The sequence below is a fragment of the Podarcis erhardii genome (genome assembly GCF_964252035.2).
Source record: "Podarcis erhardii genome assembly, chromosome: 12".
Classification (NCBI taxonomy): Eukaryota; Metazoa; Chordata; class Lepidosauria; order Squamata; family Lacertidae; genus Podarcis; species Podarcis erhardii.
In genome coordinates this window covers 1,653,480-1,681,203 of record NC_138513.1, presented here as the reverse complement: position 1 = coordinate 1,681,203, position 27,724 = coordinate 1,653,480, and the positions used below count along the sequence as shown (strand labels likewise).

General features: G+C 46.4%; 1 protein-coding gene and 1 long non-coding RNA gene across 5 annotated transcripts; one reads left to right on the top strand and one right to left on the bottom strand.

The window, feature by feature from the left end:
- Positions 1 to 2,025: 2,025 nt before the first annotated feature.
- LOC309325950 (uncharacterized protein) lies at positions 2,026 to 27,451 on the bottom strand. 3 transcript variants are annotated; one of them, XM_081834363.1, is made up of 8 exons: positions 27,093 to 27,451; positions 16,648 to 16,759; positions 10,216 to 10,691; positions 9,932 to 10,013; positions 6,731 to 6,813; positions 5,904 to 6,030; positions 3,551 to 5,369; positions 2,026 to 3,500 (listed from the first exon to the last, which is right to left on the bottom strand). In XM_081834363.1, exons 3-7 carry the CDS (start codon positions 10,621 to 10,623, stop codon positions 4,252 to 4,254), a joined length of 1,818 nt encoding a protein of 605 aa, XP_081690489.1. In that variant the 5' UTR covers positions 10,624 to 10,691; positions 16,648 to 16,759; positions 27,093 to 27,451; the 3' UTR covers positions 2,026 to 3,500; positions 3,551 to 4,251. The 3 variants fall into 3 exon arrangements, with proteins under 3 accessions (XP_081690489.1, XP_081690490.1, XP_081690491.1); XM_081834364.1 differs by lacking the exons at positions 16,648 to 16,759; positions 27,093 to 27,451 and adding an exon at positions 14,160 to 14,263; XM_081834365.1 differs by lacking the exons at positions 16,648 to 16,759; positions 27,093 to 27,451 and adding an exon at positions 12,703 to 13,121.
- Positions 12,294 to 24,827, top strand: LOC309326083. 2 transcript variants are annotated; one of them, XR_014150121.1, is made up of 3 exons: positions 12,294 to 12,717; positions 20,825 to 20,961; positions 24,279 to 24,827. It is a non-coding gene; the product is annotated as an uncharacterized lncRNA (long non-coding RNA). The 2 variants fall into 2 exon arrangements; XR_014150122.1 differs by lacking the exon at positions 12,294 to 12,717 and having other exon boundaries at positions 19,950 to 20,961.
- Positions 27,452 to 27,724: the final 273 nt, after the last annotated feature.

The following is a 27,724-nucleotide window of genomic DNA, read 5'->3' as shown; positions in this document are numbered from 1 at the left end:
GGCTTGGGACCTTCAAGATGTTTTTATTTGAAGATCGTAAGTTCCTCTGTGGGGCATACCAGGAGAGGCGGTCCCGTAGGTACGAGGGCCCTAGGCCGTATAGGGCTTTGAAGGTTAAAACCAGCACCTTAAACCTGATCCTGTACTCCACCGGGAGCCAGTGCAGCTGGTATAGCACCGGATGAATGTGATCTCTAAGCGAAGACCCCGTAAGGAGTCTCGCTGCGGCATTTTGCACCCGCTGGAGTTTCTGGGTCAGTCTCAAGGGCAGCCCCACGTAGAGCGAGTTACAATAATCCAGTCTGGAGGTGACCGTCGCGTGGATCACAGTGGCTAGGTCAGGGCGTGAGAGGTAAGGAGCCAACTGCTTAGCTTGGCGGAGATGAAAGAATGCCGCCTTTGTTATAGCTGCAATCTGCGCCTCCATGGAGAGGGAGGTATCGAAGATTACACCCAAACTCTTAACGGACGGTGCTGGCACTAATTGCACCCCCGCAAGAGATGGGAGTTGCCCCCTCAGCCCCCTGTCGTCCCGTCCCAGCCAGAGGACCTCTGTCTTCGAAGGATTTAACTTCAGCCGGCTCCCACGTAACCATCCAGCCACAGCCTCCAAGCATCTGATCAGTGTGTCTGGGGCAGAGTCCGGGTGGCCGTCCATCAACAGATAGAGTTGGGTGTCATCAGCATACTGATGGCAGCCCAGCCCAAAACTCCGGACAAGCTGGGCGAGGGGGCGCATAAAGATGTTAAAAAGCATTGGGGAGAGTATTGCACCACTAATGAAACATCCTTCAAATAAAAGTTGATCTGTTCTTTAAAAACGGTCTCTGAGGTGTATTTGGGTGGCGGGGGGTATGGTGAAGACATACGAACTTATGACACTTCCTAGCACAAAGCAAAACCTTTGCTCCATCTTTCCCTCTATTCTCTAATCTGTCCAGCAGCATCAGAACATGAGACGAGCCTGCTGGATCAGGCCAGGACCATTCTCACAGTGGCCAAGCACGTCCATTTCAGGAAACCAGCAAGCAGGATTCAAGCACAAGAGCCCTCTCTCCTCTTGTGGCTTCCAGCACTCCAGGATAGGGCTGGGGGAGGAATCCACATAACTTACCTTCAGAAGTGTGTAGAGTTCCCAAAGCAAGGAAGGATTGGACTCTGATTAATAAAATACACACGAGGCTTGACCAGCAAGACTCTGGGAGGAGGTGCCAATAATAATCCCTCTCCACTCCTCGGCCCAGGTCGTTTTATTCACAAAAGAACTTTTTACACAGTGTTCGTAAGAACCAATCAGATTTCCTCTGAGCATTTCAAAAAAAACCACGTGGGGACAAAGTAAAACTACAAAGAAACTATTTCCTACTTGAGCATGCATACATATCTGAGAGTAAATAAAACAGGACGAGAGGAATGCATTCAGCAAAACCCCAGAGGTCATAAACAGGAGAGGAAGGATGGCAGTATATACCATCTCCTTGTGAACTCTCTTCCTGGCCCTTAAGAACTGTCTAAAGATTAACGAACTACATCAAAGTAACTTACTATCTTAATGTACTGAGGATGCCTGGTGAAGCAACTGGCCTGTTTAGAATGCTTATATGTGCCTGTCAGTCGTAGAGAAAACAAATGGCAGAGGTGCAGAGGCTTGTGGGATTCGATCAGAAATTATTGTCATGAATCAAACCCAGTCAACGCAATGCTTTCATCGCGGACGCAATGGCTTGCTCCATATTTCATAATTCCTCATAGCAATCCCACCTGACCCCCACACTCTGGATAGTTGTACCCCTACATAAGTGGACTCACCTGATGTGATCCAGGTTGTAGCAGCCCCATCCCATTCTGAAGTGTGCCCGCTACCTCCATTTTTTTAAAAGAAATAAATAGAAAGCACCTCCGTGTCTAGGCAGCATCCACAATGTGATGGAGAGTTGGGGGTTTTTCTGGCCCAACATGATTACCGTATATATGTCACGAGCCCCATTTCTTTGCAGAAAGCCATGACAGTAAGAACATGGTGGGTGAGATTAATTTATTTTTATTTAATAAAATGCATATGCTACTTGATGGTAATAAAAACATCTTAGCGGTTTACTGGAAATGTTAAAATTATCTATTACAAACAGTTAAAAACAAATCATTTAAATTAAACAGCTAAATAAAAATCAAAAGCAGTAAAAACATTAACAGTACAAGACTAAAACACATCAACATTTATGCGTCCAGAAATGCTTGCCTGACAAGCATATTTTGAGCAGGAGCCCAAAAGGGAACAGTGAAGGTCAAGAGGCAGAGAGGAGAAGAAGTGATCCTATCCTGACAAGAAGGCCAACTCGCTCTGAGAGCAGGGTCTCTGGGGGTTTCATGGTCTTCAGAGGATCCTTGGGAGAGACAAGGAGGGCTTGAGGACTTCAGAACCTAGTACACCGCAAGTTCACAGCCGGCCAAGGCCAGTTGTAAGGAAGGCTTCTCCCCAGCCAGAGCCTTTCCCAGAAAGGGAGAGATTTCCTTTCACCAGTGTAAATACATCCCACACTGCAATTGGTTCGGGTTTTCTGGTCAGGGGTGTGTGTGTGTGTGTGTGTGTGTGTGTGTGTATTGGAGAAACAATAATTTCATTTTGATTATTCCATTTACTTTTTGGTTTATGGCCTAGCTAAACTGAAAAGATCTCTACCTGCCTTTTACAATACAGAACTAGCTGCTTTTAGGGACTGCATGTAGTGAATGTCCGTTCCAGAACACTGAAAAGAATAAATTGTTATGGGCTCTATGGTGGTCACCGTATGCCTGGAAAGAGAATCGGCTAGACAGGGCAACTGGGATTAATCTTGAATGGTTTTGCAGACAGATGGGAAAGGGTATTGGGAGACATTTAATGAACAGGAAACGTAGTCAAAGCCTTAATAAAGAAAGACACTGGAAGTGGTTAAATGTAAACGGATGCTTTAGCTGAGATTCCTGCATTGCAGGGGGTTGGACTAGATTACTCTAGGGGCTCCCTTCCAACTCTACAACTCTATGAGTCTATGAAATAAACCACAGTCTCTGAAGTGCCTCATTTCCAAAGGAAACAAAAATCTGGGCCAGTGCCTAGACCACTGGAATCTCACACTGCTGTGGAGACTGGGGTGGCATGGGACAGTATTTTAATGTTACAGTACAGTCACATTCAAGAACAGCTATGGGGAAGGACTGCAGGTGATAGGTTGGAAGACAGAATACCCATGGACAAAGTTATACATTGGACAGAATCGTTTCCCATTCTTGTGAAGAAGAGCAAGAGCGTGAGAACCAATAATCTGTGGGGCACCAGACTTATGTGGAGAGGGTCACCACAAGGCCTTGACTCGAGACACAGCCGCCCAGCATAGTTTCAAAAATACCTTGTCCATTGTGACTGAGTCTCAGTTAACATTGGGGAGATGTAGAACAGTGACACCTGCTCAAGGAATGTATGTGAGACACTGATAAAAAAAAATCCAATTTGTCAAGATCTGTTGATGAAGAAGAGGAGTTTGGATTTGATATCCCGCTTTATCACTACCCGAAGATGTGTCCACGTGGCATGGGGGAAAGTGTCGGACACCTGCCACTGGGATGAGCTGTGTTGTTTAGAATCTTGGTTCGATCTAAGCCTTTTTCCATGCGTCGGATGTGTGCAGATGAGGACTGGGGTTGGCTAAAGCAAATAAACTTTGCTTGCTGTTGCTCCCAACCACCTTTGAGTGCAATAAACACGTAACTTTTTCTTCCTCGTGGATAACAATCCTTTGCTCCTTGCATCCCCTCGGAATGTACTTTGACTAATCGGAGGAGGACAGCAGCAAGGGAATTCTCAACTTACCCTTCTCACAGAGGGAAGCCTGAAACTTCTGGCTCTCCTGGGAGCTGTCCTGTGTCTGGTCAGGAGATACCAGGAAGAGCTTCAAGCTGACACCACTGCCATCCTGGACATGCTGAGGATGGAAGCAGTGCTCAGGAGCACCACAAATTTGTAAACTGTGAATTGCTTGTCAACCTTTCAAAAAAAAATTCAGCATTTTGGGCTGCCTCATCAGTGTTGCCAAATTGTTCTTTACCCTCTCCCCAAAGGGGACATTCAAAACCTTTGCCAATGACTTGCACCTCACAGATCTGGATACACAGAATAAGAAATATTGGGCACGGGGTGTTTTATAAGACAAAGTCCACTTCTTTGCTGGGTTGACAAATGAGAAATACACTAATGCAATCTTTACTCTCATACTAATTATAGTCTTCTAAAATCAAATTTGTACACAGCCATTGATATGGTTTCTCCCCACTATGAATTCTCTGATGCTGACAGAAGTTTGTGCTTATATTAAAGCTCTTCCCACATTCCAAGCACTGATATGGTTCCTCCGATGTATGAATTATTTGATGGGCAGTGAGACTCTCTTTCCGACTGAAGCTCTTTCCACATTCCAAGCACTGATAGGGTTTCTCTCCCGTATGAATTCTTTGATGGGAAGTGAGACTTTCCTTCCGGCTAAAGTACTTTCCACATTCTAAGCACTGATAGGGTTTTTCCCCACTGTGAGATCTTTGATGGGAAGTGAGATGGGCACTCTGACTGAAGCTCTTTCCACATTCCAAGCACTGATAGGGTTTCTCCCCTGTATGAATTCTTTGATGGGAAATGAGACTTTTCTTCCAGGTGAAACACTTTCCACATTCTTGGCATTGAAATGTTTTCTCCCCAAGGTGACTACTTTCATGATTATGAAAGTTTGTGCTTGTATTAAAGCTGTTTCCACAGTCGAAGCACTGATATGGCTTCTCCCATGTATGACTTATTTGATGGGAAATGAAACTTTTCTTCCGACTGAAGGTCTTCCCACATTCCAGGCATTGATATGGTTTCATCCCTGTATGAATTCTTTGATGGGAAGTGACATTTTCCTTCCGGCTGAAGCTCTTTCCACATTCCAAGCACTGATATGGTTTCTCACCTATATGAATTCTAAGATGGGAAGTGAGACTTTCCTTCCGAGTGAAGCTATTTCCACACTCTTGGCATTGATATGGTTTCTCCCCGCTGTGAGTTCTTTGATGGGAAGTAAGATGGGAGTTCCGACTGAAGCTCTTTCCACACTCCAAGCACTGATAGGGTTTCTCCCCTGTATGAATTCTTTGATGGGAAGTGAGACTTTCCTTCCGAGTGAAGCTGCTTCCACATTCCAAGCACTGATAGAGTGTCTTCCCAGTGGGATTTATTTGATGGGAAGTAGAATGGGAGCTCTCACTCAGGCTCTCTCCAGAATCCAAAACTTCATACGGATTCTCCACTGGATGGAGTTCGTCATGGGCTCCCCTGTTCTTAATTTCCAATTCATCACCATCTGCAACAAACAGATAAACAGATTAGAGCCTCAGGAAGAAATGGAGGCCCCACTATTGAGCAATGCTCATGAACACTTGTGATAGAGGAAGAATTGAAGTGAATCATATGTGAGGTCTTACTACAGGGTTCACTACCCTTGTCTGAAAAGCCTAGCTCTCTTCTGAGATGGGTTTTGTTTGGCCCAATCAAGAAATCCACTCCGTTTCCAAGGTCAGTCATCCCTTTGCTCAATCAAAAACAGACAAAAGCAAAAACAAAAAAACCTGACCGAAGCTTCTCCAACTCCCCTAACAACTCTGAAGCCTAGGCAATTCAGACCAGCCCAATCATCATTTAAAAAGGAATAAATGGAAGAAGAATATTAGCAAACCAAACAGTAGATAGCCCTCCATTCTAAATGTGCTGCGGCGGTGTCAGAAAAGCAGGTGCTACAGGTGGCCCTGTTGAGCTCCATCAAAATACAGGATGTTCATCACATATGGATACATATTGAATTTCAAAACAGACATCATGATCCAACAGGGAGCCTTACTGAGAGAGTTCATGATCCCACAATTCTCCTCCATGACTTCCTTATGCAGAGCTCTCTGGTCAGGATCCAGTAAAGCCCACTCTTCGTCTGTGAAATGAACTGCTATATCTTCAAAGCATACTAGATCCTAAAAGAAGAAGAAAAATGTCTTGCTCTCAGACAGCATAAAGATTGTCTTCTACACATTGTTATGTTGTTTTCTGCCTGTTCTTTGCTGTGCTGTTTTAATGGGATTGTTTGGCTACACATTTTAAGTCTGCATGCTGGTTGTAACATGATAAAAGAATTCTTTTATTGTGTATTTTTATGATGGGTATTAATCTTTGTGCAAATGGGTGGAACTCCACATTGTGCTCTTCAAATCAGGTATTCCAGTTGGCCAGACTCAAGGATTCCCTCTCTCTTCTCCTCTCCCCATGTGCTGTTCTGGGGAGGGATACCCCCAGATGCCCTAAAGCCAACTTCAAGGAGCACAGGGGGGCACAGGGAGGGGGAGGAGACAGCGGGAAAGCCCCATTGTGCAGCTGATGGAACTGCATAAGTGAACCCTGGCAACTGTTTTCTATGGCTTCTCAACTGCTTAGAAGCCTATTTTAACATCCAATGATAAATATATAAGCAAAACTACAACAATTGAAAAACAATACTTGCAACATTCAGAAGGCTAAGGTAAACTGAGGCAGTTGTTCATTATTCTCAGCACATAAACCTTGAATAGCATGTTCAGGGCAGTTTTGACAGAAGCTAAAAGGAGGACAGAGGTTTATTCAGCCCCAAAGGCTGTCCCACTCCGCAGCTGCTTTCCCCACAAGGCTCCTTCTTCCTACCTGGTCTGGTTCCACAGCCACTGTTTCCCCTCCACCACAATGAAAAGATGAATGAGGAGGTCTTGCTGGGATCCTTCTGTCACCTGACAAAGGTAAGTGGGAAAAGTGAAGCAGTGCATATCTAACCATAATAGTCATCATGGGGGACTCCAACTTCCCTGATATCTGCTGGGACTCAAACTCTGCCACAGGTCTAAGGTCTGACAAATAATTTCATTTCTCAGAAGGTGGAAGAACCAACAAGGGGATTGTCTATCTTGGACCTGGTCCTCACTAATAGCGAGGAACCAAGTGATGAAGTGGAAGTGCTCGGAAACTCGGGAGGAAGTGATCCTTTTCTCCAGGGTTCCAGGATACAGAGACAAGGGAAAACTGAGCATAGTTGGACACACACTCTGGACTTTAAGAAGCCCAATTTCAAAAAGCTGAAGGAGCTACTGGGTGTGATCCCATGGTCAGAAAAATTCAAAGAGAAGGGAGTCCAAGAAGGATGGGAGTTTCTAAAAGGAGAAATATTGAAGGCCCAAATGCAGACAATACCAACAAGAAAGCAAAGTGGGAGGCATGATGTGGCTGCATAAGGAGCTTAGAGATGAGCTAAGAGTTAAGAGGGGCATGTATAAGAAATGGAAGAAAGGGGAAATCACAAAGGAGGAGTATACACAAGTAGCCAACAGTTGCAGGGTGAATGTCAGGCTGGCTAAAGCTCAGAATGAGCTCAGGATTGCAAGAGAGGTTTTTTAAAAAAAGTTTCTTCGACTAGGTCTGGAGTAAAAGAAGAACAAGCAAGTGGTAGGTCCTCTGTGTGGAGATGATGGGTGACAAGAAAGGTGGAACTGCTCAATGCCTTCTTTGCCTCTGTCTTCACCCAAAAGGAAAGTGATAACAGAATAAATGATGTAAGGAGGGAGCTGCAGCCCAGATAGGAAAAGGGGTAGTAAGGGAACAACTAGGTACTTTAAATTAATTCAGATCTCAAGGGCCTGATGAGCTGCACCCAGGGGTGCTAAAGGAGCTTGCAGATGTAATATCAGAGCCTTTGTCTATTATCTTTGAGAACAGGTGAGGTCCCTAAAGACTGGAGATGGGCAAATGTTGTCCAAATCTTCAAAAAGGGGGGAAAGGAAGACCCAGGTAATTACTGACCGGTGAGCTTGACATTGATAACAGGGAAGGTCCCAGAACAGATAATTCAACAGTCAGTCTGTGAGCATTTAGAAAAGGATGCTGTGATTACTAAGACCCAGCATGGTTTCTCAAAAATAAGTCATGCCAGACCAATCTGATTTCTTTACAAACTTGGTAGAGCAGGGGAATGCTGTGGGCATAGTGTATCTTGATTTCAGTAAGGCTTTTGACTAAGTCCCCCATGATATTCTCACGAGGAAGCTGGTAAAATATGGGTTGAACGAGGTGACTGTTAGGTGGATTTGTAGCTGGTTGGCTGACCAAACCCAAAGAGTATTCATGAATGGTTCCTCGTCATCCTGGAAAACAGTGACAAGTGAGATGCCGCAGGGATCTGTTCTGAGCCCGTTGTTGTTCAACATATTTATAAACAACTTAGATGAAAGAACTGAGCAGATGCTCATCAAATTTGCAGATTACACCAAACTGGGAGGGGTAGCTAATTCCACAGAACACAGAATCAGAATTCAAAATGACCGTAACAGATGGGAGAACTGGGCACAAGCTACAAAATGAAGTTCAACAGCGACAAATGTCAGGTTCTGCACTTAGGCAGGAAGAACCAGATGCACAAATATAGGATGGGGGGCACCTGGCTTACTAGCAGCACATGTGAAAAGGATCTCAGGGTCTTGGTGGACCCCAAGCTTAACATGAGTCAACAATGTGATACTATTCTAGGCTGCATCAACAGAGGTCTGGTGTCCAGATCAAGGGAAGTAATAGGACCACTCTATTCTGACTTAGTCAGACCACACTTGGAATACTGTGTTTAATTGTGTGCACCACAATTTAAGAACGGTGTTGACTAGCTGGAACGTGTGCAGAGGAGGGCGACCAAGATGATCAAGGGTCTAGAAACTAAGCCTTACAAGGAATGCTTGAAGGAGCTGGGTATGTTTAGCGTGGAAAAGAAGAGAGTGAGAGGAGATATGATTGCCATCTTCAAATATCTCAAGGGCTGTCACATGGAAGAGAGAGCAAGCTTATTTTCTCCTGCTCTGGGGGGGTAGGACTCAAAAAATGGTTTCAAGTTGCAAGAAAGGAGATTCCGACTAAACATTCAGAAAAAAACTTTCTGATAGTAAGAGCTGTTCAGCAGTGGAACAGACTCCTCTGAGAGGTGGTGGACTCTCCTTCCTTGGAGGTTTTTAAGCAGAGGTTGGATGGCCATCTGTCATGGATTCTTTAACATCAGGTGGTAGCCATGTTAGTCTGACACAGTCAAAATATATTAAAAAATTGCCCAGTAGTACCTTAGAGACCAACTAAGTTTGTTCTTGGTATAAGCTTGCATGCACACGAAAGCTTAAACCACGAACAAACTTAGTTCTTGGGCGCAGGTGGTGCTGTGGGTTAAAACCACAGAGCCTAGGACTTGCCGATCAGAAGTTTGGTGGTTTGAATCCCCGCAACGGGGTGAGCTCCCGTTGCTCAGTCCCTGCTCCTGCCAACCTAGCAGTTCAAAAGCACGTCAAAGTGCAAGTAGATAAATAGGTACTGCTCCAGCGGGAAGGTAAACAGCATTTCCATGCGCTGCTCTGGTTTGCCAGAAGCGGCTTAGTCATGCTGGCCACACGACCCGGAAGCTGTACACCGGCTCCCTCAGCCAGTAAAGCGAGATGAGCACCGCAACCCCAGAGTCGGCCATGACTGGACCTAATGGTCAGGGGTCCCTTTAAGATGCTACTGGACAATTTTGTTTATTTTTATGTATATATTTCGGGTGCTTTAGCAGAGATTCCCGCATTGCAGGGGTTTGGACCAGATGATACTTGGGGTACCTTCCAACTCTACAACTCGATGATTCTATGAAATAGGCCTTAGAACATGTCTCCCCTGCTGAGTGCAGTTTGAAGTTTGTACCTATTTCATATTTTGTGGGGGGAAATGTCTCCCTTCCTGAGGACTCTTGTCCCCAAGTGTCTTCCCCAAAAAGATTAAAAGAACCCATGGATTAATTTTAAATCCACAAAATGAGACCAAACGGAGAAAAAACTCCTTCCTCCTTACCCAGTGTCAACTCTCTGGTGTTCAGCTGAGTCTTCTCTGCCCCAGAGGAATCCGGGCCCATTTCTGCAAACAGATCCTTTTCCTGAAAGAGCAACAAGGATTCAAAGCAGAGAATGAGGAGAAAGATTAGGAAAGTAATGGCAGAGGCAAAAACTTTAGGGGTGTCTGATATCATTCTCTGGATACTTTCAAAGAAAAGGTGAGGGCCATTAGGAGAGAATTTTGGGATATTCGCCCTCCTGTTCAGATCCCCTTGGGAGTATCCAGAGGCAAGTCTCTCTCACCTGCTGCTCTGCCTGCTTCCTCTCCTCTGCCTGACTCAGGAGGAAACCTTCGGCCAGGGCCACCGCCTGGGAACTGGTCTCCGCTCCACATTCCCTCACCCAGCTCTCCATCTCTGGTGGAAGGACAGCCAGGAACTGCTCCAAGATCACCAGGTCCAGCATCTCAGCTTTCGTGTGACTTTCTGGCTTCAGCCACTGATGGTCAAGGTGGTAGAGTCTGTTGCAAACCTCTCGGGGTCCTTCAGTCTCCTGGTAGCAGAACTGACTGAGCTGCTGGCTCTGCACATCTGAGCAGAGAGTGTCCTCCTCACCCAGGATCTTCTGCATGGAGCTTTCCCAGAATCTGCTCCCAATTTTGAAGGCACTGACTTTTCCTGCTTCAGTTCCAGATGAATCTTGCTCATCCATCTGTGCTCTCAGGAAGCCTTCAAGAGCCTCCAAGTTCTGACTGTGCTAATTAGAGTTGCTGCCAAACCCTACAAAGCAAATAATAATTTATAATAATAATAATAATAATTTATTATTTGTACCCCGCCCATCTTGCTGGGTTTCCCCAGCCACTCTGGGCGGCTTCCAACAAAGATGAAAAATACACTAAAATGTCACAAATTAAAAACTTCCCTGAACAGGGCTGCCTTCAGATGTCTTCTGAATGTCAGGTAGTTGTTTATCGCTTTGACATCTGATGGGAGGGCATTCCACAGGGCGGGCCCCACTACCGAGAAGGCCCTCTGCCTGGTTCCCTGTAACTTGGCCTCTCGCAGTGAGGGAACCGCCAGAAGGCCCTCGGAGCTGGACCTCAGTGTCCGGGCAGAACGATGGGGGAGGAGACGCTCTTTCAGATATACTGGACCGAGGCCATTTAGGGCTTTAAAGGTCAGCACCAACACTTTGAATTGTGCTCAGAAACGTACTGGGAGCCAATGTAGGTCTTTCAAGACCGGTGTTATATGGTCTCGGCGGCCGCTCCCAGTCCCATTGTTTTTGTTACAGAATTGGTACACTGTCAAGATAAGCAAGTGTGGGCGAGTCTTGCTAAGAACCTGACCCGCAGGACACTACAGCCAAGACTCTGAGCCTTCTTAGGATTTTAAAGAGCGGGGATATATTGAAGGAGAGTCCAGATTTCAAAAAGAGATAATAAATAATGATTGTAAAATATTGTCAAAAATGTATAAAATGTTACTGGAGTGGCAAACAAAGGACGAAGAAGTTAAATTGGTTATGATACATTGGGCCAGGGATTTTGGTTATAATATACAATTAGCAGATTGGGAAAAAGTATGGAATGAAAATATGAAATTCACTGCATGTATGACGATAAAGGAAAACATTATGAAAATGGTATACAGATGGTATATTACCCCAGTTAAACTTGCAAAAATGTATAAAACATGTAATAAGTGTTGGAAATGTAAAGAAAAGGAAGGGTCGTTTTATCATATGTGGTGGGAATATAAGAAGGTGAAGGGCTTCTGGGAAATGATATACACTGAGTTGAAAAAGATGTTCAAATATACATTTGTGAAGAAACCAGAAGCTTTTCTGTTAGGAATTACAGGAAGAGAAATTAACAAAAATGATTATAAACTTTTTCAATATGCAGTGACTGCAGCAAGAATCCTAATGGCCCAAAAATGGAAACAAGAGGAACTACCGACATTGGAAGAGTGGAGGCTGAAACTTATGGATTTTGCAGAATTAGACAAAATGACTGGAAAAATTAGATACCAGAAAGATCACAAGTTCACTCAGGACTGGAGAAAGTTTACGATTTATCTGGAAAATATTTGTGATGAACAGACAACGCTAGTTGGATTTAAAGAGGCTTTGTGATGAGAAAGGGTATTGTAAAGAGAAAATGAGATGTAAGGATATTATAAACTGGCAATATATTATAAAGGAAATGCGGAACAAATATTAAAACATGAGGATTGTGGGAGGAGCTGGTGGAAGTCAAAAATTTGTAAATTGGTGAATATGGTTGTGTTTGAACAATTTGTAAAAGAAAAATTCTTAAAAAATTAATAATAATAATAATAATAATAATAATAATAATAATAATAATGACTCTGAGCCTTCTTTAACAACAAAAGGAAGAAAATGGAGAAGCTATCCTCTAGCCTTCCTAGAAGTTACTATGCAAAATGTGCAGACAATTTCAATGTTTTCAGTCAATGAATGAATTCAGAACTGTGATTGACAAGTGAGTTATTTGTACCTTGTGTAATGTGGACACTAGGCTAGAATGGGAGGGCTAACCCTGGGGGTCCTCAAGACTTGCTCTCCCGCCTACCCTCACTTCCTGCTTCCGTCTCACTTTCTAGCACTTCAAAGCTCCAACGTTCTCAAGATAGTCTATTGTGGAAATATATCTATCTGTTATTGTTCTGATGGCCAACTCCCTGAGGGCCAAGTGAGGGAGGCCAAAGGATGTGCAGGTGAGGGCTAAGATGAAAACAGAACTAAAAAGCAGCTAGGACCCACCTTCTTTCCGTGATGGTAAGTGGTTTAAACTGTTTTTAATATTGTGTTTTAATGTTGCAATCTGCCCTGGGGACTTGGGGTGAAGGACAGGTAATTGTTGCTGGCATATCTGGCATCTGTCTGTCTCGAGAGGCCATATGGAGCGTCTCTGGGGATGAAGTCAAACTGCTAGGTTAGCAGCACTGAAGTAACCTCTACGGGGGACAAGCCTGGGCATTATGTACGGCAGTTCAAGGCTGGCCAGACCCTCCTCTCGGCCTCCCTGATGTGGTCCAAAGGAACGCAGAGCAGAATGTTTGGAACCAGCCTGGCTGCAGGAGTTTCCAGGAGACATACAAGGCACCATCCAATTGTCTCAGGGACTCGATTCTGATTTGTTCAGTCTACTCCTTATCCTTTCCTCCTCCCAAATATACAGTGGTACCTTGGGTTAAAGACGTTTCAGGTTACAGACGCTTCAGGTTACAGACTCCGCTAACCCAGAAATAGTACCTCAGGTTAAGAACTTTGCTTCAGGATGAGAACAGAAATCGTGCTCCTAGAATTGGAAGGGGGACCCCCTAGCCCTGTCCTGCCCAAATCAGCTAAAACATCCCTGGCAGGTGGCCACCCAGCCTCCTCCCCATCCCTCCCTCCCCCCTGCTGCCGCTTTCCTCCTCGGGTGTCCCTGTGGTTGTCTGCGTGTGACACGGGATCCCGTCTTTGTCCGCTGGCCACTCCTGGAAGCTGAGGCTTGGCCCACCTCCCTGCCAGGGCCACGATTCTGGGGCGCCCTCCCCGGGGAAGCTCCCCGAGGGAGGCGGGAGGGAATGCCCGGAAGGAGCCCGCCCGCCCGGGAGGAGGAGGAGGAGGAGCCCTGGAGAATTCCTCCTCCGGGAGAGGAGGCTAGCAGGAGGCTGGAGCCTTTCCTTCCAGGTTCCTGCAGCTGCGAGCAGCAGCCTCCTCGGCGGGCAACCTGCCCCGGGCGCGCAAAGGGAGGTCTGGGCACCCGCGCCCTCGGCCAGGCGCGCCCCCTCCCGGCTGCATCACCTCCAGGGACCCGAAACATCTGCACCCCCACCCTGCCCGGGACAGGGATTTGGCTCCAGATCCCCCCCCCCATCACCACGAGAGAGACCGAGACAGGCCGGCTCCGGGCGGAATGCGCAAAGCTGGAGCCAGCCGGCGCTCTCCAAAAGCCGAGGCCTTTGACTGCAGGCCAAGGACACCTGGCGGGCACCTGGGGCTTGCGGGAAAGGGCTTCCTGAGCCTCTGAGCACACGCAGAGCGCGCCGGGGAGCAGGAGGGAGCCCAGGCGCGCGGCCCGGGGAGGCCCAGGGCGCATCCTCCTCCTCCTCCTCCTGGCCCAAAGGAGAGGAGGGAAACCAACCAGCTCCTCTCTCTCTCTTTCGGGCTGGCGGGGCCACGCGCCCGCTTCTCCCCCCCCCCCCGCCCGGGCGCGCGCCCCCGCCACTCACCCGCCCGAAGAGCCCCGGCAGCAGCCCCAGGCGCGCTCCCGCCAGCCCGGCCCCTCCAGCTCCGAGGAAGCAGCTGGGCTCGCCGAGCGGGAGGAGCGCATGCGCGGCGGGGCCCGGCGCGCTCCCGACTCCGCCGCGTGCCCAGGCGGGGAGAGGCAGGCAAAGAGACATCCCTCCCACCCCGAGATAACATTATTATTTGTGTCTTACTATGTGACACGTTTCTGTGTTTTTCACATTGAAAACGGCCCTGTGATCCTGGGCGGAGGGCGGTGTAGAAGGTCAGGAACAACGCGTCCGGAATATCCCGGACCCGTCCAGCATAATGCCGCTGCAAGCAGTTTCGCTCTTCGAAAGATGGCAACCCTAGTAAAGTGAAAGTCGCATGACATCTTTGCCCATCCCTTGCTTTTTCAAATATTCTGCCCACCAAGGAACAGCAACATCCGTGAGGGGTATGTTTTTTTTTTGGGGGGGGGGTTGCAGAAGCAGGGTCATTTTGGTGGTGCTTGTTGCACTTCAGAGCGATTGAGTTGGGACAGGGGGGGCAGGAACAGTGGAATTTGGGGTTGGCAGCAGCACTCGGGCTCTGATCTGCAGCCAGGTCTCCACCCCACCCTCCTGCACCGCTGGGCGAGGGCTTGTGATCGGCAGAAAGTTGGAGCTATGGGCTCCAAAAAGGGTTTCCTTCCATATGGTCTCACAAGCACCCCCTTTATCATCATCATTTTTTATTTGTATGCCGCCTTTCCGCAGTTAAAAAACAATGCTCAAGGCAGCTTGCAGCATAACAAGATTTAAATAATTTCAAAAGTCATAAACAATAAATAAACCACATCAAAAAAAACACACAACCAAACGGGAAACAGTTTCCACAGGAATCAAAATCTAAAACTAAGAATACAGCACTAATGCCACAGATTAAAATGAAAGGGCACAAGATGTTGGACATAACATTATGAGGGCTGACTGGGAACAGTTATGGACCACAGGTATGAAATTTACGGCATGTAATGCCCTAAGAGAGAATGTAATGAAAATGATTTACAGGTGGTACATGACACCAGTCAAGCTTGCAAAAATTTACCACTTGCCTGAAAATAAATGTTGGAAATGTAATGAGACTGAAGGTACATTCTTTCACCTTTGGTGGACATGCCCAAGGATTAAGACTTTCTGGGAGATGATTTATAATGAAATGAAAAAGGTATTTAAATATACCTTTTTGAAGAAACCAGAGGCCTTTCTCCTGGGCAATTGGTGCCAAAGAAGGATAGAACATTTTTCATGTATGCAACAACAGCAGCAAGAATACTCATCGTGAAGTATTGGAAGACAAGATTTACCCACCCGGGAAGAATGGCAGATGAAGTTGATGGACTATATGGAACTGGCGGAAATGACTGGCAGAATCCAAGACCAGGGAGAAGAGTCGGTGGAAGAAGACTGGAAAAAGTTTAAAGATTATTTACGGAAATATTGTAAAATTAATGAATGTTAGAAAAAAGGTGGGATGAAGCTATATGGCTTTGGCAGAAATGTTAGAAGGAACTAAGTACAGATAGATTGTTAATGCATTAAAAGGGAAAAAAACTAGGCTACAATATGTTAAAATTAACTATAAGATAGAAAATAGATGAAGATGGAAAGGACTTGCTGAAATAGTTAATTGAAGTGCAATACAAAAAGGGAGGCGTTGAGGAAGTCAGTGAAACAAGTGTATGAAAGTTAAGATCGAAAATATTGGAAGTGTTTTTAATGGTTTTTGTTTTGTTTTGTTAATTTAATGTTTTATGTAGTGTTTTTGTTTTTGTTTCTGTATTTGTATGTTTAACTTCTTCTTTTTTTCTTTTTGTAATTTCCAAAATCTTAATAAATATTTTTTTTAAAAAAAATGTCACAGATTAAAATGACATAGGTAAAAAATAACAGCAATTTAAACAAAAACAAAACGGAGCCCTCTCTGCCCAGCAGCAGCAGCAGCAGCAGCAGCAGCAGTTCTTATAGGCCTGTCAGGCCCTGTCTTGGGCCAGGTGGTGAGTGGCAGGACTGGGGCCCTCGGGCGCTGAGCAGGGGAGTCCTCCTGGGGGGTCTCTAGGGAACCCTGGGCCACTCCTCCTCCTAAAGAAGCATGAAGCAGTTCCCTCCTAGGCCCAGCCATTCATCCCACTGATACCCCAGTGATGCTCCTCCAGAGGGGATAATTCATGCAAAAGGACAGGCTGAAAGCAGAAACTCCCACAAGGCAGAGCTTCCTCTTTCAGGCTTCCACTCAATGTGAGAAAGCAAAGTATCAGCTAAATCTCTTTCTGGCCTACAATACACCCTGCTGCTTGTGTTCTGCATCCGATTGGCAAATGGAATGTCACAGAGGGCCCTCTGAACATCTGTGACCATCATCACCTCTTTCAAATTCAGTTTCAGAATAACTTGGTTGCAGGAGATATGTGCCCTTTCTGAGAACTCATACAATAATGAAAATTAATACCTTTGCAAAATCCATTCCAACGAGGAAGGTTGAGAGGTTCCAGGAACTGGTCCACCAGGTCCATATGTCATGGCAAGTAGCCTCTTTCTCCTGAGCTGATCCAGCCTTCATCCTACAATCCAGAGTGACACTGAAGCACCTTTAGCAAGGTGACCCCCGACCTCGTTGCTCTAAGCTTCCTCCTGCAAATGGAAGTATTTGCCCAACTCTGGATGTGATCGGTTTCCTTACCTAGCAGCCATCTTCATATTGAATCACTCCCAGAGGAGGCAGTGATGGCCACCAACATAGGCGTCTTTGAAAGAGAATTAGATACGTAAATTCATGGAGGAGAAGTCCATCGAGCTCTCTAGGCAAGATAGCTATGCTCTGCTGCCCCCACAGATGGAAACTGCAATGCTGCTGAATACCAGTTGCTGGAAAGCACAGGAAGAGATAGGGTTCTTGCTCTCAAATCCCGCTTGTGGGTTTTCCACAGACATCTGGTTTGCCACTGTGATAACAGGAAGCTGGACTCAATGGGCTAGTGGCCTGATCCACAAGGCTTTACCTATGCCTGTAGAGTAAATGGCAATGTGTGCTCAACCTAGTAGATTACCTAAGGGCCCATACATACTACGACTTAAAGTGAATAGTCAAGCTTCTTGTATCTCCATTAATTCTCCATTGTCCATATAATGTTCTCTTCCAAATCACTGCCTTCCAACATTTCCCCCTCCCTCCCTTCATATTTTCTCATACAGTCATACCTCATGTTACATGTTTTCGGGTTGCGGACTGTGAGAAACCCAGAAGTACCGGAATGGGTTACTTCCAGGTTTCACGGCTCGTGCATGCGCAGAAGTGCTAAATCATGCTTCGCACATGCGCAGAAGCGCCAAATTGCACCGGTGTCCGCGCAGACACGGCGCTTCAGCTTGCGAACGTTGCGGAGGTGCCTCCGTCACGGATTACGTCCGCAACCCTGTTCCACTGTATTCTCTCTTTTTTGGAATATCCCTGTTGTGAGATAATCTGGGTGTTGCCCATCAGAAAGCAGACAGAGCAAGCACAATGGTAGTCCTCCCCACTATGGTGAGACATATTTATTATTTTTAAATATCTGGATTTTATTCATTTATTTCTAAATTCTTATTAATACATTGTGAACCACCCTGAGATCTATAGGCAGTGCTTTTTTCTATTAAAAAAAAAGGTTAGGGGTACTCTAATTTTCCTACTCATATTGAAATACTGCCTCTCAATGAGGCCAAACTTAGATTCACAAAATGTTTAGGGGTATGCGTACCCCTGTGTCCCCCCAGAAGAAGCACTGTCTAAAAGTATAGGGCAGGATCTCACTACAAATCTCCACACACACACCCCTCCTTAGTAGTGTGCATATATCTAGCATGGGACCTTTCCTACAAACCCAAAATTGACAAAACAGCCTTTGTAAATATATAAGAACACAAGAAGAGTCTGACGGATCAGGCCAGTGGCTCATATGCTCCAGAGCCTTTTTGGGGTGAACTGCTGACTAGTGGGAACATTCTCCACCATCTCTCCACCTCCTTCTCTCCTTGAGAGTGATCTTTGTCAACTAGCAAACTTGCATCCCTGAACAGATAAAAGGAGAAGTGGCCTCTGGGCCTGAAACAGAATTGTGCTTAACAGGGGACAAAGGCAAGTTGCACGGCTCCCTCAAGACAACTCAGGCAAGGGAGATTCATCTGATTTCCATGTTTCTGATAAGATTCATTTCAACTATTAGAATAAGGTTACCAGATTTTTTTCAATGAATCCGGGGACACTTTTCAACATCAATGGATTTTGTATGGGGACTGATTTGTAAATCCGGGGACTGTCCCCGGGAAACGGGGACGCCTGGTAACCTGATATTAGAAGTTATCGTGCAACCTCTTCTTTTGCATGGCTGCTGGCATACTAGAGGGGATTTAGTGGTGGGGCTTCTGCGCCAGTGTCCTTGCTTAATGCTCTCTGGCTCTTTTGAAAGGTCACAGTACTTGGAGCAAGCAAACAAATGAAGGCTGCAGCGCAAGGCTATCCCAGGTTTTGGGAGGGGCTGCAAGGACCCTCCCAGGATTTAGGGTTGGCCCAGAAAGAGGGAGTGGCTGTGGTTGGGTAGCTAAGGAAGAACTTTGTGACAGAAAGTGCTGTTTGGCAGTGCAAAATGCTACCTTGGAAAGTGGTGGAGATTTTTGATGACCATCTGTCAGGGATACTTTAGCTGTGATTCCTGCATTGCAGAAGAATGGACTAGATAAACCCTGGGATCCTTTCCAAGTCTACAGTTATATAACTCTATGGCCTCAGAAGGTGGTGGCCTGTCCTTCAATGGAGGTCTTTAAACATAGGCTGGATGGCCACCTCTCAGGGATTACCGTATTTAGCTGTAAATCTTGCATTGCAGGCAGCTGTGCTAGATTCCCCTTTCTTCGTATCCCATTGTTTCCCTAGAGGAGCAAGGAGGGAGGGAGCTGCCTGTGCTTATGAGGGCAAAGACGCAACCCTCAGAATTGTATTAGAAGATTGTGCTACCTCAGAGGGGTTACAGGAACACCATCTGCAGCAACGCCGTCCTTCAGTCGACCTCATTATTTGCCTCCTTCCACACACAAGAGAGGGTGGGGTCTTGCTGGGAATCCATCAAGGTAGGATTTCTCTCTCAAGCACCTGCTTCCTCCAAAGATCGGGAGCAGATGGGAGAGAGGAATTATGGGTGCTCCTGCTTGCTTCAGAACCTTCTCCATCCAAACCTTCGTTTATTTTTATTTTTTATTTCCTCCCTTACTACGTACATAAAAAGGTATGGCTGTCATCACACAGCCCCCACAGGAGGATTTGTAGTACAGTGGTGCCCCGCAAGACGAATGCCTCGCAAGACGAAAAACTCGCTAGACGAAAGAGTTTTCCGTTTTTGAGGTGCTTCGCAAGACGAATTTCCCTATGGGCTTGCTTCGCAAGACGAAAACGTCTTGCGAATTCTTGCGAGTTTTCCCCCTTTCCCCCCTTTTTCTAAGCCACTAAGCCGCTAATAGCCGCTAAGCCGCTAATAGCGCTAATCCGCTAAGCCGCTAATGGCTGTGCTTCGCAAGACGAAAAAACCGCAAGACGAAGAGACTCGCGGAATGAATTAATTTCATCTTGTGAGGCACCACTGTAATATATCACAATCCTGGATTTGCATGAAAACAGGGTGGGGGAGGAAGGCAAAAGAGAAGGCAGGGTTTAACAAGGTGGCTTTAAACCACAACAGAGGACTGAATAAGCTCTGGTGGAGGAAAACCAAGGAGCTATGAGGGGATGAGGAGGATATGGGGAACTTGAAAGAACTGGGGGGTGGGGTTGAAGGGGCTGTGACAGGGTAAGGGTATGCAGTGGCGAAGCTACCTGCTCTGACACCGGGAGCGGCATACATCTGTGGGCGTGGCTGGCACACGTCCCAGGGGGTGTGGCGCGACACTGCAAAGGGGCGTGGCACACGTGGGGGGGTGCAGCAAGCGGCGAGCATCCCGGGGGGCAGCTGCAATGTCACACACACACACACCTCGCATGGCACCCGGGGTGGCCCGCCTACCCCGCCCCCACCTTCGTCCACCAATGAGGGTATGAAGGTGTGGGTTTGGCAGAGCTGGCAATCTATGCAAGCAGGGTAGCAGCACCTAGTATTGCATTTTATTGTATTACAATTTTCATCCAATGGAATTCAAATTGCAGGACAATAAATTGCAATGCAACAAATAGAATGAGTGAAAAATGCCATTAAAAACCAATCTAAATATGTGGTGCAGAGATGCTGCAGACCCCCCTGAATGAAGCTTGTGGGCAACTGGTGGTCCACAGACCAGAGTTGGGGAACCCCTTTTCTAGCGCAGCATAGGACTGCAATGGAGACAGGAAGAGGAGTCGGCTGATGCTCAGATTCTCCTCCTGTGCTCTGGGTGTGTCTGCTACTTCCCCCAGCACTTCCAGCTGAAGCAGCATTTCACTGACCTTCCTGGAAGCAGTGCCATTGCTGGTGTGTTGAAGTATATTGTTTGTTTATTTGTTTTATCTTTTTGTGTGCGGCAGGCATTCTTTTTTCGATGGCATCACTAGTTCCTCCCTTTGTCCTCTCACACTCCACATCCGTTAAAATCTGTCCTGCCTCCTTCACACCTCTTGTTTCTTGCAGGGAGGCAAAGGGAGAAGGGAGAGTGATTTGGACCGAAGCCATGGCCATTTCAGATGAAGCGGTTGAAATACCAGCGTTGGGCCGCCCATTTCAGCTTGGGATGCTGTATGACTGCCGCAAAGATGCCCTCATCCCAGGTAAAGCCGATGGGGAGATCACTTTGGTTGCCATGTCTGGGATGGAACATGGCACTCAAAATGAAACACACTTACGCAAAGACTCCAAGGGAGATGACTTCAGCTTCTTCCAGAATAGGGAAGAATTATTGGTTATATGATGCAGGGCTGGGTTAGTGAGCCCTTTGTCAACAAGATATCATTACTGATGGACTCTGTTAGAAGCAAGGAAGCTTCCTCCAGAAAATGGAACTCATATCCAAAATAGAAGAAAAAGGGATAGAAACTTTGACAAAGGAATGCAAGCAAATTAAGAGATGCTTAAAAAGAACTGGGGGAGTACCGTATTTTTCGCTCTATAAGACGCACCAGACCACAAGACGTGCCGAGTTTTTGGATGAGGAAAACAAGAAAAAAAATATTCTGAATCCCTCTTGCTGTTCTGGCTTCTGTGATGGCTTCACAGCCTGCATTCGCTCCATAAGATGCACACACATTTCCCCTTACTTTTTAGGAGGGAAAAAGTCTTATAGAGCAAAAAATATGGTGCATTATGGAAAACATTAAAACCAGCAACAGGAAGTTCTTTAAATACCTTTGTAGCAGGAGGCCATCTATGGAGGAGGTTGGACACTTTGATAACAAGGGAGTCAAAGGACTGCTAATGGAGTATAAGGAGATTGAGGAGAAGCTGAATGAATTATTTGCATCTGTCTTCATGACAGAAGACTGAGGGCCGATTCCAGTGCCTGAACTAACGTACTCAGGAAGAGAGTTTGAGAGGAAATGAGACAGGTTGTGGTGACAAATCAGGTCAGGATAGCATCCACTTGAGTTCTTAAAGCACTTAATTGTGATATTCTTTGAGAATATCAGAAAGCATATAGATTCCTGTGGCACATAATTCACAAATGGTGCTCACCAAGAGGACATTCTTGGGGGCTTTAGCAAATCAGCATGAGACAGGAATCCAATATCTATATTAAGACCAGATCTCTCCATAGTTTTCAGTATCACTAAACAGAAAACCGTGTAGAGACCTGGTCTTAATAGAGATACAGTAGTACCTTGGTTTACAACCATAATCTGTTCCAGAGGTCCGGTTGTAAATAAAAACAGGTTGTAACCCAAGGCACACTTTTGCCAATGGGGCCTTCCCCCCCAAAATTGGTTGTAATTAAAAAAAAAATTGGTTGTAATCCAAAAAAGAGACACGCACTTCCAGGTTTGACGTGGTTGTAATCCAAAACGGTTGTAATCCAAAGCGGTTGCAAACCAAGGTACCACTGTATTGGATTCCTGTCTCATTATATATGCTAATCATCTGCATACTATCCCTTGCTTTTTCTTGTAGGTCTAATTGCAGTCATTAACAGGTTTACCATACCCATCGAGTCAATCACCCATCTCCTACTATCCTCCTGAGAAAAACCCCACCCCACCCTCCCACTATATATAATGGTCTGGTGACTTCTGTTTCAGTGTATCTGAAGAAGTATGCATGCACATGAAACCTTATACCAAGAACAAACTTAGTTGGTCTCTAAGGTGCTACCGGACAATTTTTTTATACGTTAAAATATTAATTTTAAAACCAATATGCTGATGACACTCAGCTCTATCTGCTGATGGATGGCCACACCGACTCGGCCCCAAACACACTGACCAGATGCTTGGAAGCTGTGGCTGGATGGTTTCGTGGGAGCCGATTGAAACTAAATCCTTCGAAGACAGAGGTCCTTTGGGTGGGTCGGGATGGCATGGAGATGAGGGACCAACTCCCTTCTCTTGCCGGGGCCCAATTAGTGCCATTGCCTTCTGTTAAGAGTTTGGGTGTAATCCTTGACGCCTCCCTTTCCATGGAGGAGCAAGTTACAGTAACAGCCAAGGCAACATTTTTCCACCTTCGCCGCATCAAGCAATTGGTCCCTTACCTTTCCCGCCCCGACCTGGCCACAGTGATCCATGTGACAGTCACCTCCAGGCTTGACTACTGTAATTCGCTCTACGCGGGGCTGCCCTTGAAGCTGTCCCAGAAACTCCAGCGGGTGCAGAATGCTGCAGCGAGGCTCCTCACGGGGTCTCTGCCATGGGAGCATATTCACCCAGTGCTTTTCCAGCTGCACTGGCTCCCGGTGGAGTACAGGGTCAGATTTAAGGTGCTGCTTTTGACCTTTAAAGCCCTTCACGGCCTGGGACCCTCGTACCTACGGGACTGCCTCTCCCGGTATGCCCCACGGAGAGCCTCAAGGTCCATAAATAGCAACACCCTAGTGGTCCTGGGCCCTAAGGAAGTTAGATTGGCTTCAACCAGAGCCAGGGCCTTTTCAACTCTGGCTCCGGTCTGGTGGAACGCTCTGCCTCACGAGACCAGGGCCCTGCAGGATCTGATTTCTTTCCGCAGGGCCTGTAAGACAGAGTTGTTCCGCCTGGCCTTTGGCTTGGAGCCAATTTGATTCCCTCCCTCTCTTTCTTTTTTCTTTTCCTCCTCATCCTGCAATGAGGCTACATTTTAATATTTTAATGTTTCAATATTTTAATGCTGTATTTTAATTTTGTTTTTAAGTTGTAATCGTTCAACTTGTTTTTATTATTGCTTGTAAGCCGCTCTGAGCCCGGCCTTGGCTGGGGAGGGGGGGGGTATAAATAAAAATTATTATTATTATTATTATTATTATTATTATTGTATATTGTTGCAGACAGACTCTTAGTTATTAGCAGTGAGTTCAGGTCCTCTTGAGTGTTATTCACATCATGCTGTGGGTGTGCACATGGGGGATTGTGAAACCCTTTTTAACAAATACTGCAACAGGTTCTCCATTCTTCTGTTGCTGTAAATAAAATGCTTCTCAAACAGTGTTTAGGGCTGTTCAAGCTCCACCCCACCCCAAATCCAGTTCAACACCCAATTTGGCAGTTCAGACCAGGCCACAATTTGGACTGAATTGATTGAGAACCAAATTGTTTTGACCCTCTGAATCAAGATTCAGAAATTTGAATCTTTGGTACTCCCATTTACTTGCATTGAGAAACAAAATACTGTAGCTACTTTCTGTTTCTCTCTCTTTGCTCTTTTCACACGTGAGTCCCTCAAGAGGGGATTGTTGCTGCCAAAGCTTAGATGGTTGGCGCTCCAGGGGTGTTTGTGTGGGCAAACAAACTTTTAAAAATACATGTATGGGATTTGATTTATTGGGAGAGAATGGGGGAAAGATGGCAAAATACTGTGTTAAGTATTTTGAAGAGTAAATTGAAGGCAAGTAAAGATAGGGTGGAGATTGACTGTGAAATGAGGGAAAACATCAATATATAAACTCTCTCTCTTTTTATCTCTCTAGGGACTGGGCACAGTACTGAATGATAAAACAAGCTGAACAAGCCACCAAACTCTCTTCCTTTTTCTTTAACATGTAACAATGAACTTGCAAGAGTGAAGGCAGTGGGACTGAACTGAGACTTTTAAGACTTCACCACCCCTCTTCCAAACCATTGTATGGAGACTATTGGGTGAGATTCTAGCCCCAGATTGGAAGCTAGAGCTGTTAATGAGCAAAGGCATTAACATGACAAAAGGAGTTGATGGCCCATCTGAGAGCCTGGGTCTGAGCAGACAGAGGTTGTCATGGTGATGGGGTGTGGGTTCGAAGTGACAGGAAGAGAGAGTTTTTACCAAGGGGTGCTGGGAAGAAGAAGGAGGAGAAAAAAGACTGGGATCCATCTTGGGCAGGATGGCTGCAGGCTGGCTGGGAGAGATGCCTTGGACTCCAGGGCTGCACTGCTCTGAGGGACAAGCCCCTCTTGAAATGACCGTGATGTAAGATCTGGACTCCCTCCATGCAAACTGAAGGTGTAAATAGGTGAACAAAGCATATTTTTTAAAGCTACAACAGTCTCTGCCGTGTCTCAATTCTCCAAAGGAACACAGACCCAGGGTGAGTGCTGGGAAGCCCTGGAATCTTGCAGAGAGTGGGGGTGGCACCCAACTTTTGGAACAATACATAGTGCTTTGTATGTCAGCTTCACCATTTCCTTCATTTGGCGCAGGTATTTCATTTTCAGTATAAACAGGACTTCATTTTCATAGCTGATTGTATGCCACAATGTCCTTTTTGTGTATTAATGTGATGTAAACGTGAATGTTGTCCTCTGGACACACACATACAGAAGGTCCGTTCTTAACCTGAAACTGTTCTTAACCTGAAGCACCACTTTAGCTAATGGGGCCTCCTGCTGCCGCTGCACCGCTGGAGCACAATTTCTGTTCTCATTCTGAAGCAAAGTTCTTAACTTGAAGCACTATTTCTGGGTTAGCGGAGTCTGTAACCTGAAGCGTATGTAACCTGAAGCCTATGTAACTTGAGGTACCACTGTAATTGATATAGGAAACCTGGGATTGTAGTTAATGTCCCCAAATGCAACATTGTCCAATTCACTCCAAACAAGTGTCAACAGTTTGCAGTGAAAATCCTGTGGTTTGCAATGCCCCACAAACAGAGTGATACACACTCTAAGCTGGGAGTCTAAAGCTCACCAAAAAACAAACATTGTCTAATTCACTCTAAACTGGCGCCAAACTTTGGCAAACATTTTGCAATGTCTTGCAGCAAAACCCCTGCATTTTGTAGCACCCCACCAACAGAGCAATAGTCCCTCAAACGGTGGAGCGGGTCAAAAGGTCACAAAAAACCCAATGTTCTCTGATTCACTCCAAACCGGTGCCAAACTTTGGCAAACGTTTTGCAGCGAAACCCCCATGGTTTGCAACACCCCACAAAAAGAGCAATGCCCACTCTGCCGCACACCGAGTGCTCTGTTTGTGGGGCACCGCAAAACACCGGGGGGGGGGGGGGGTTCGCCACGAAACACTGCTGCAGACCTTTCGTTGGTGTTTAGCTCCACTTCGGAGTGAATTGGATGATGTTGGGTTTTCAGCAACCTCGTGACACACACACACCCAACTTATGGTGCTGATTGCTTAGTGATTGCTTAGTGCTGATTGCTTAGACTTAGTGCTGATTGCTCCACTTTTGGGGCGTTGCAAAGCATGGGGGTTTTGCTGTGAAAAGCTATCGCAGACCTTTTGTCAACATCTTGCACTGCTTTGGAGTGAATCGAATGACGTCGGGTTTTGGGTGGCCCCGTGACCCCATGGATTAGGGTGCCGATTGCTTAGGGCTGCCATACGTTTTTTGTGACCCCGCCATCTTACATTGACTCCACTTATCTGAGCAGTGTGGAGTTCCAGGGGTGCACTGCTGCCTACACACAGAGCTTAGGTTTTCATTGCTGGAATGCTATGGCATTTTGCAATATTTGAGTTTATATTTATATACTGGAAGCATTCAAACACACTGCCCCTGGAGTCCCACCCCAGGCAGCCTGTTCAGAAGCTACTGAAAGGTCCAGGAGAACTAAGACCATCATATTCCTCCTCCAAGCCTTAGCCAACCAGCAGAGTGACCATATCTGACCATGCCAAGTCTGGGTCAGAAACCAATTTAAAATGAATCTATATAGTCCAGTGCACTCTAAATATGTTGAGAATTAAACAGCCAGAACTCACTCAAAAATCTTACCCCCAAACTGTACAGTGGCATGGCAGGGGTGACGGGGTGGGGAGCATCAACTGTGCCATTCTGGGGGTGGGCACCATGCTCAAGTTAGGGTGGGGTGAGGTGGCACTGGCAAGCCACCCCCTGCTCCCCACCTTGCCTGGAGGAGACCACTTCTGCTCCCGCCCCACCTCATGCGCTGCCACTGCTGAAGAAAATGTGTGATTGGCGGACACCTGGAAGCATCTCTTGTGTCCAAGGACTTTGTTCAGAGTAGTCTCACAACTGCCACATTTAGGGAAACCAGAATCACTCCTCCTTCTAATGGGGCGCCAGGCAGCTCCATCCTAGGCCCAGGCATTCATGCCTCCACAGATACTCCTATGATGCTCCACGTGATTGGACAATCCTAACCGTTGCAAAAGGAGATGCTGCGTTTACAGTTTGCAAGAAGGACGACTTCCTCTTTCAGACCCTTGCTCCATGTTAGACCCTCTGAACGCCTGTGACCATCACCACCCCTTTCAGATTCAGATTCAAAATAACTCGGTTGCCACATCCCCTTTCCAGTGTGCCTTGTACAATAATGAAAATAAATACCTTTGCAAAATCTGCTCAGATGAGGAAGAAAATTGAGAGGTTCCAGGAACCGGTCCTCCAGATCAGCATTTTATGGAAACCTGCTTCTTTCTCCAGAGCTGATACAGGCTTCATCCTACAGTTCAGAGCAACAGAAATGTCTGGAGGGACCTTAAGAATATAACATTTAAAATATCCACTATGTGTCAGTCACACAATGTAATATGTGCCTGTAATACAACTGCCCTTGTTGTGGTGCTAGGGACGCGGGTGGCGCTGTGGGTAAAACCTCAGTGCCTAGGACTTGCTGATTGTAAGGTCGGCGGTTTGAATCCCCGCAGCGGGGTGAGCTCCCGCCGTTCGGTCCCAGCTCCTGCCCACCTAGCAGTTCAAAAGCACCCCTAAGTGCAAGTAGAGAAATAGGGACCGCTTACCTAGCAGGAAGGTAAACGGCGTTTCAGTGCGCTGCACTGGTGCTGGCTCGCCAGTGCAGCCTTGTCACGCTGGCCACGTGACCCGGAAGTGTCTTCGGACAGCGCCGGCTCCTGGCCCCTTAAGCGAGATGAGCGCGCAACCCTAGAGTCGGTCCCGACTGGCCCGTACGGGCAGGGGTACCTTTACCTTTAACCTTTAAGGTTTTCCCAGATAAAGCA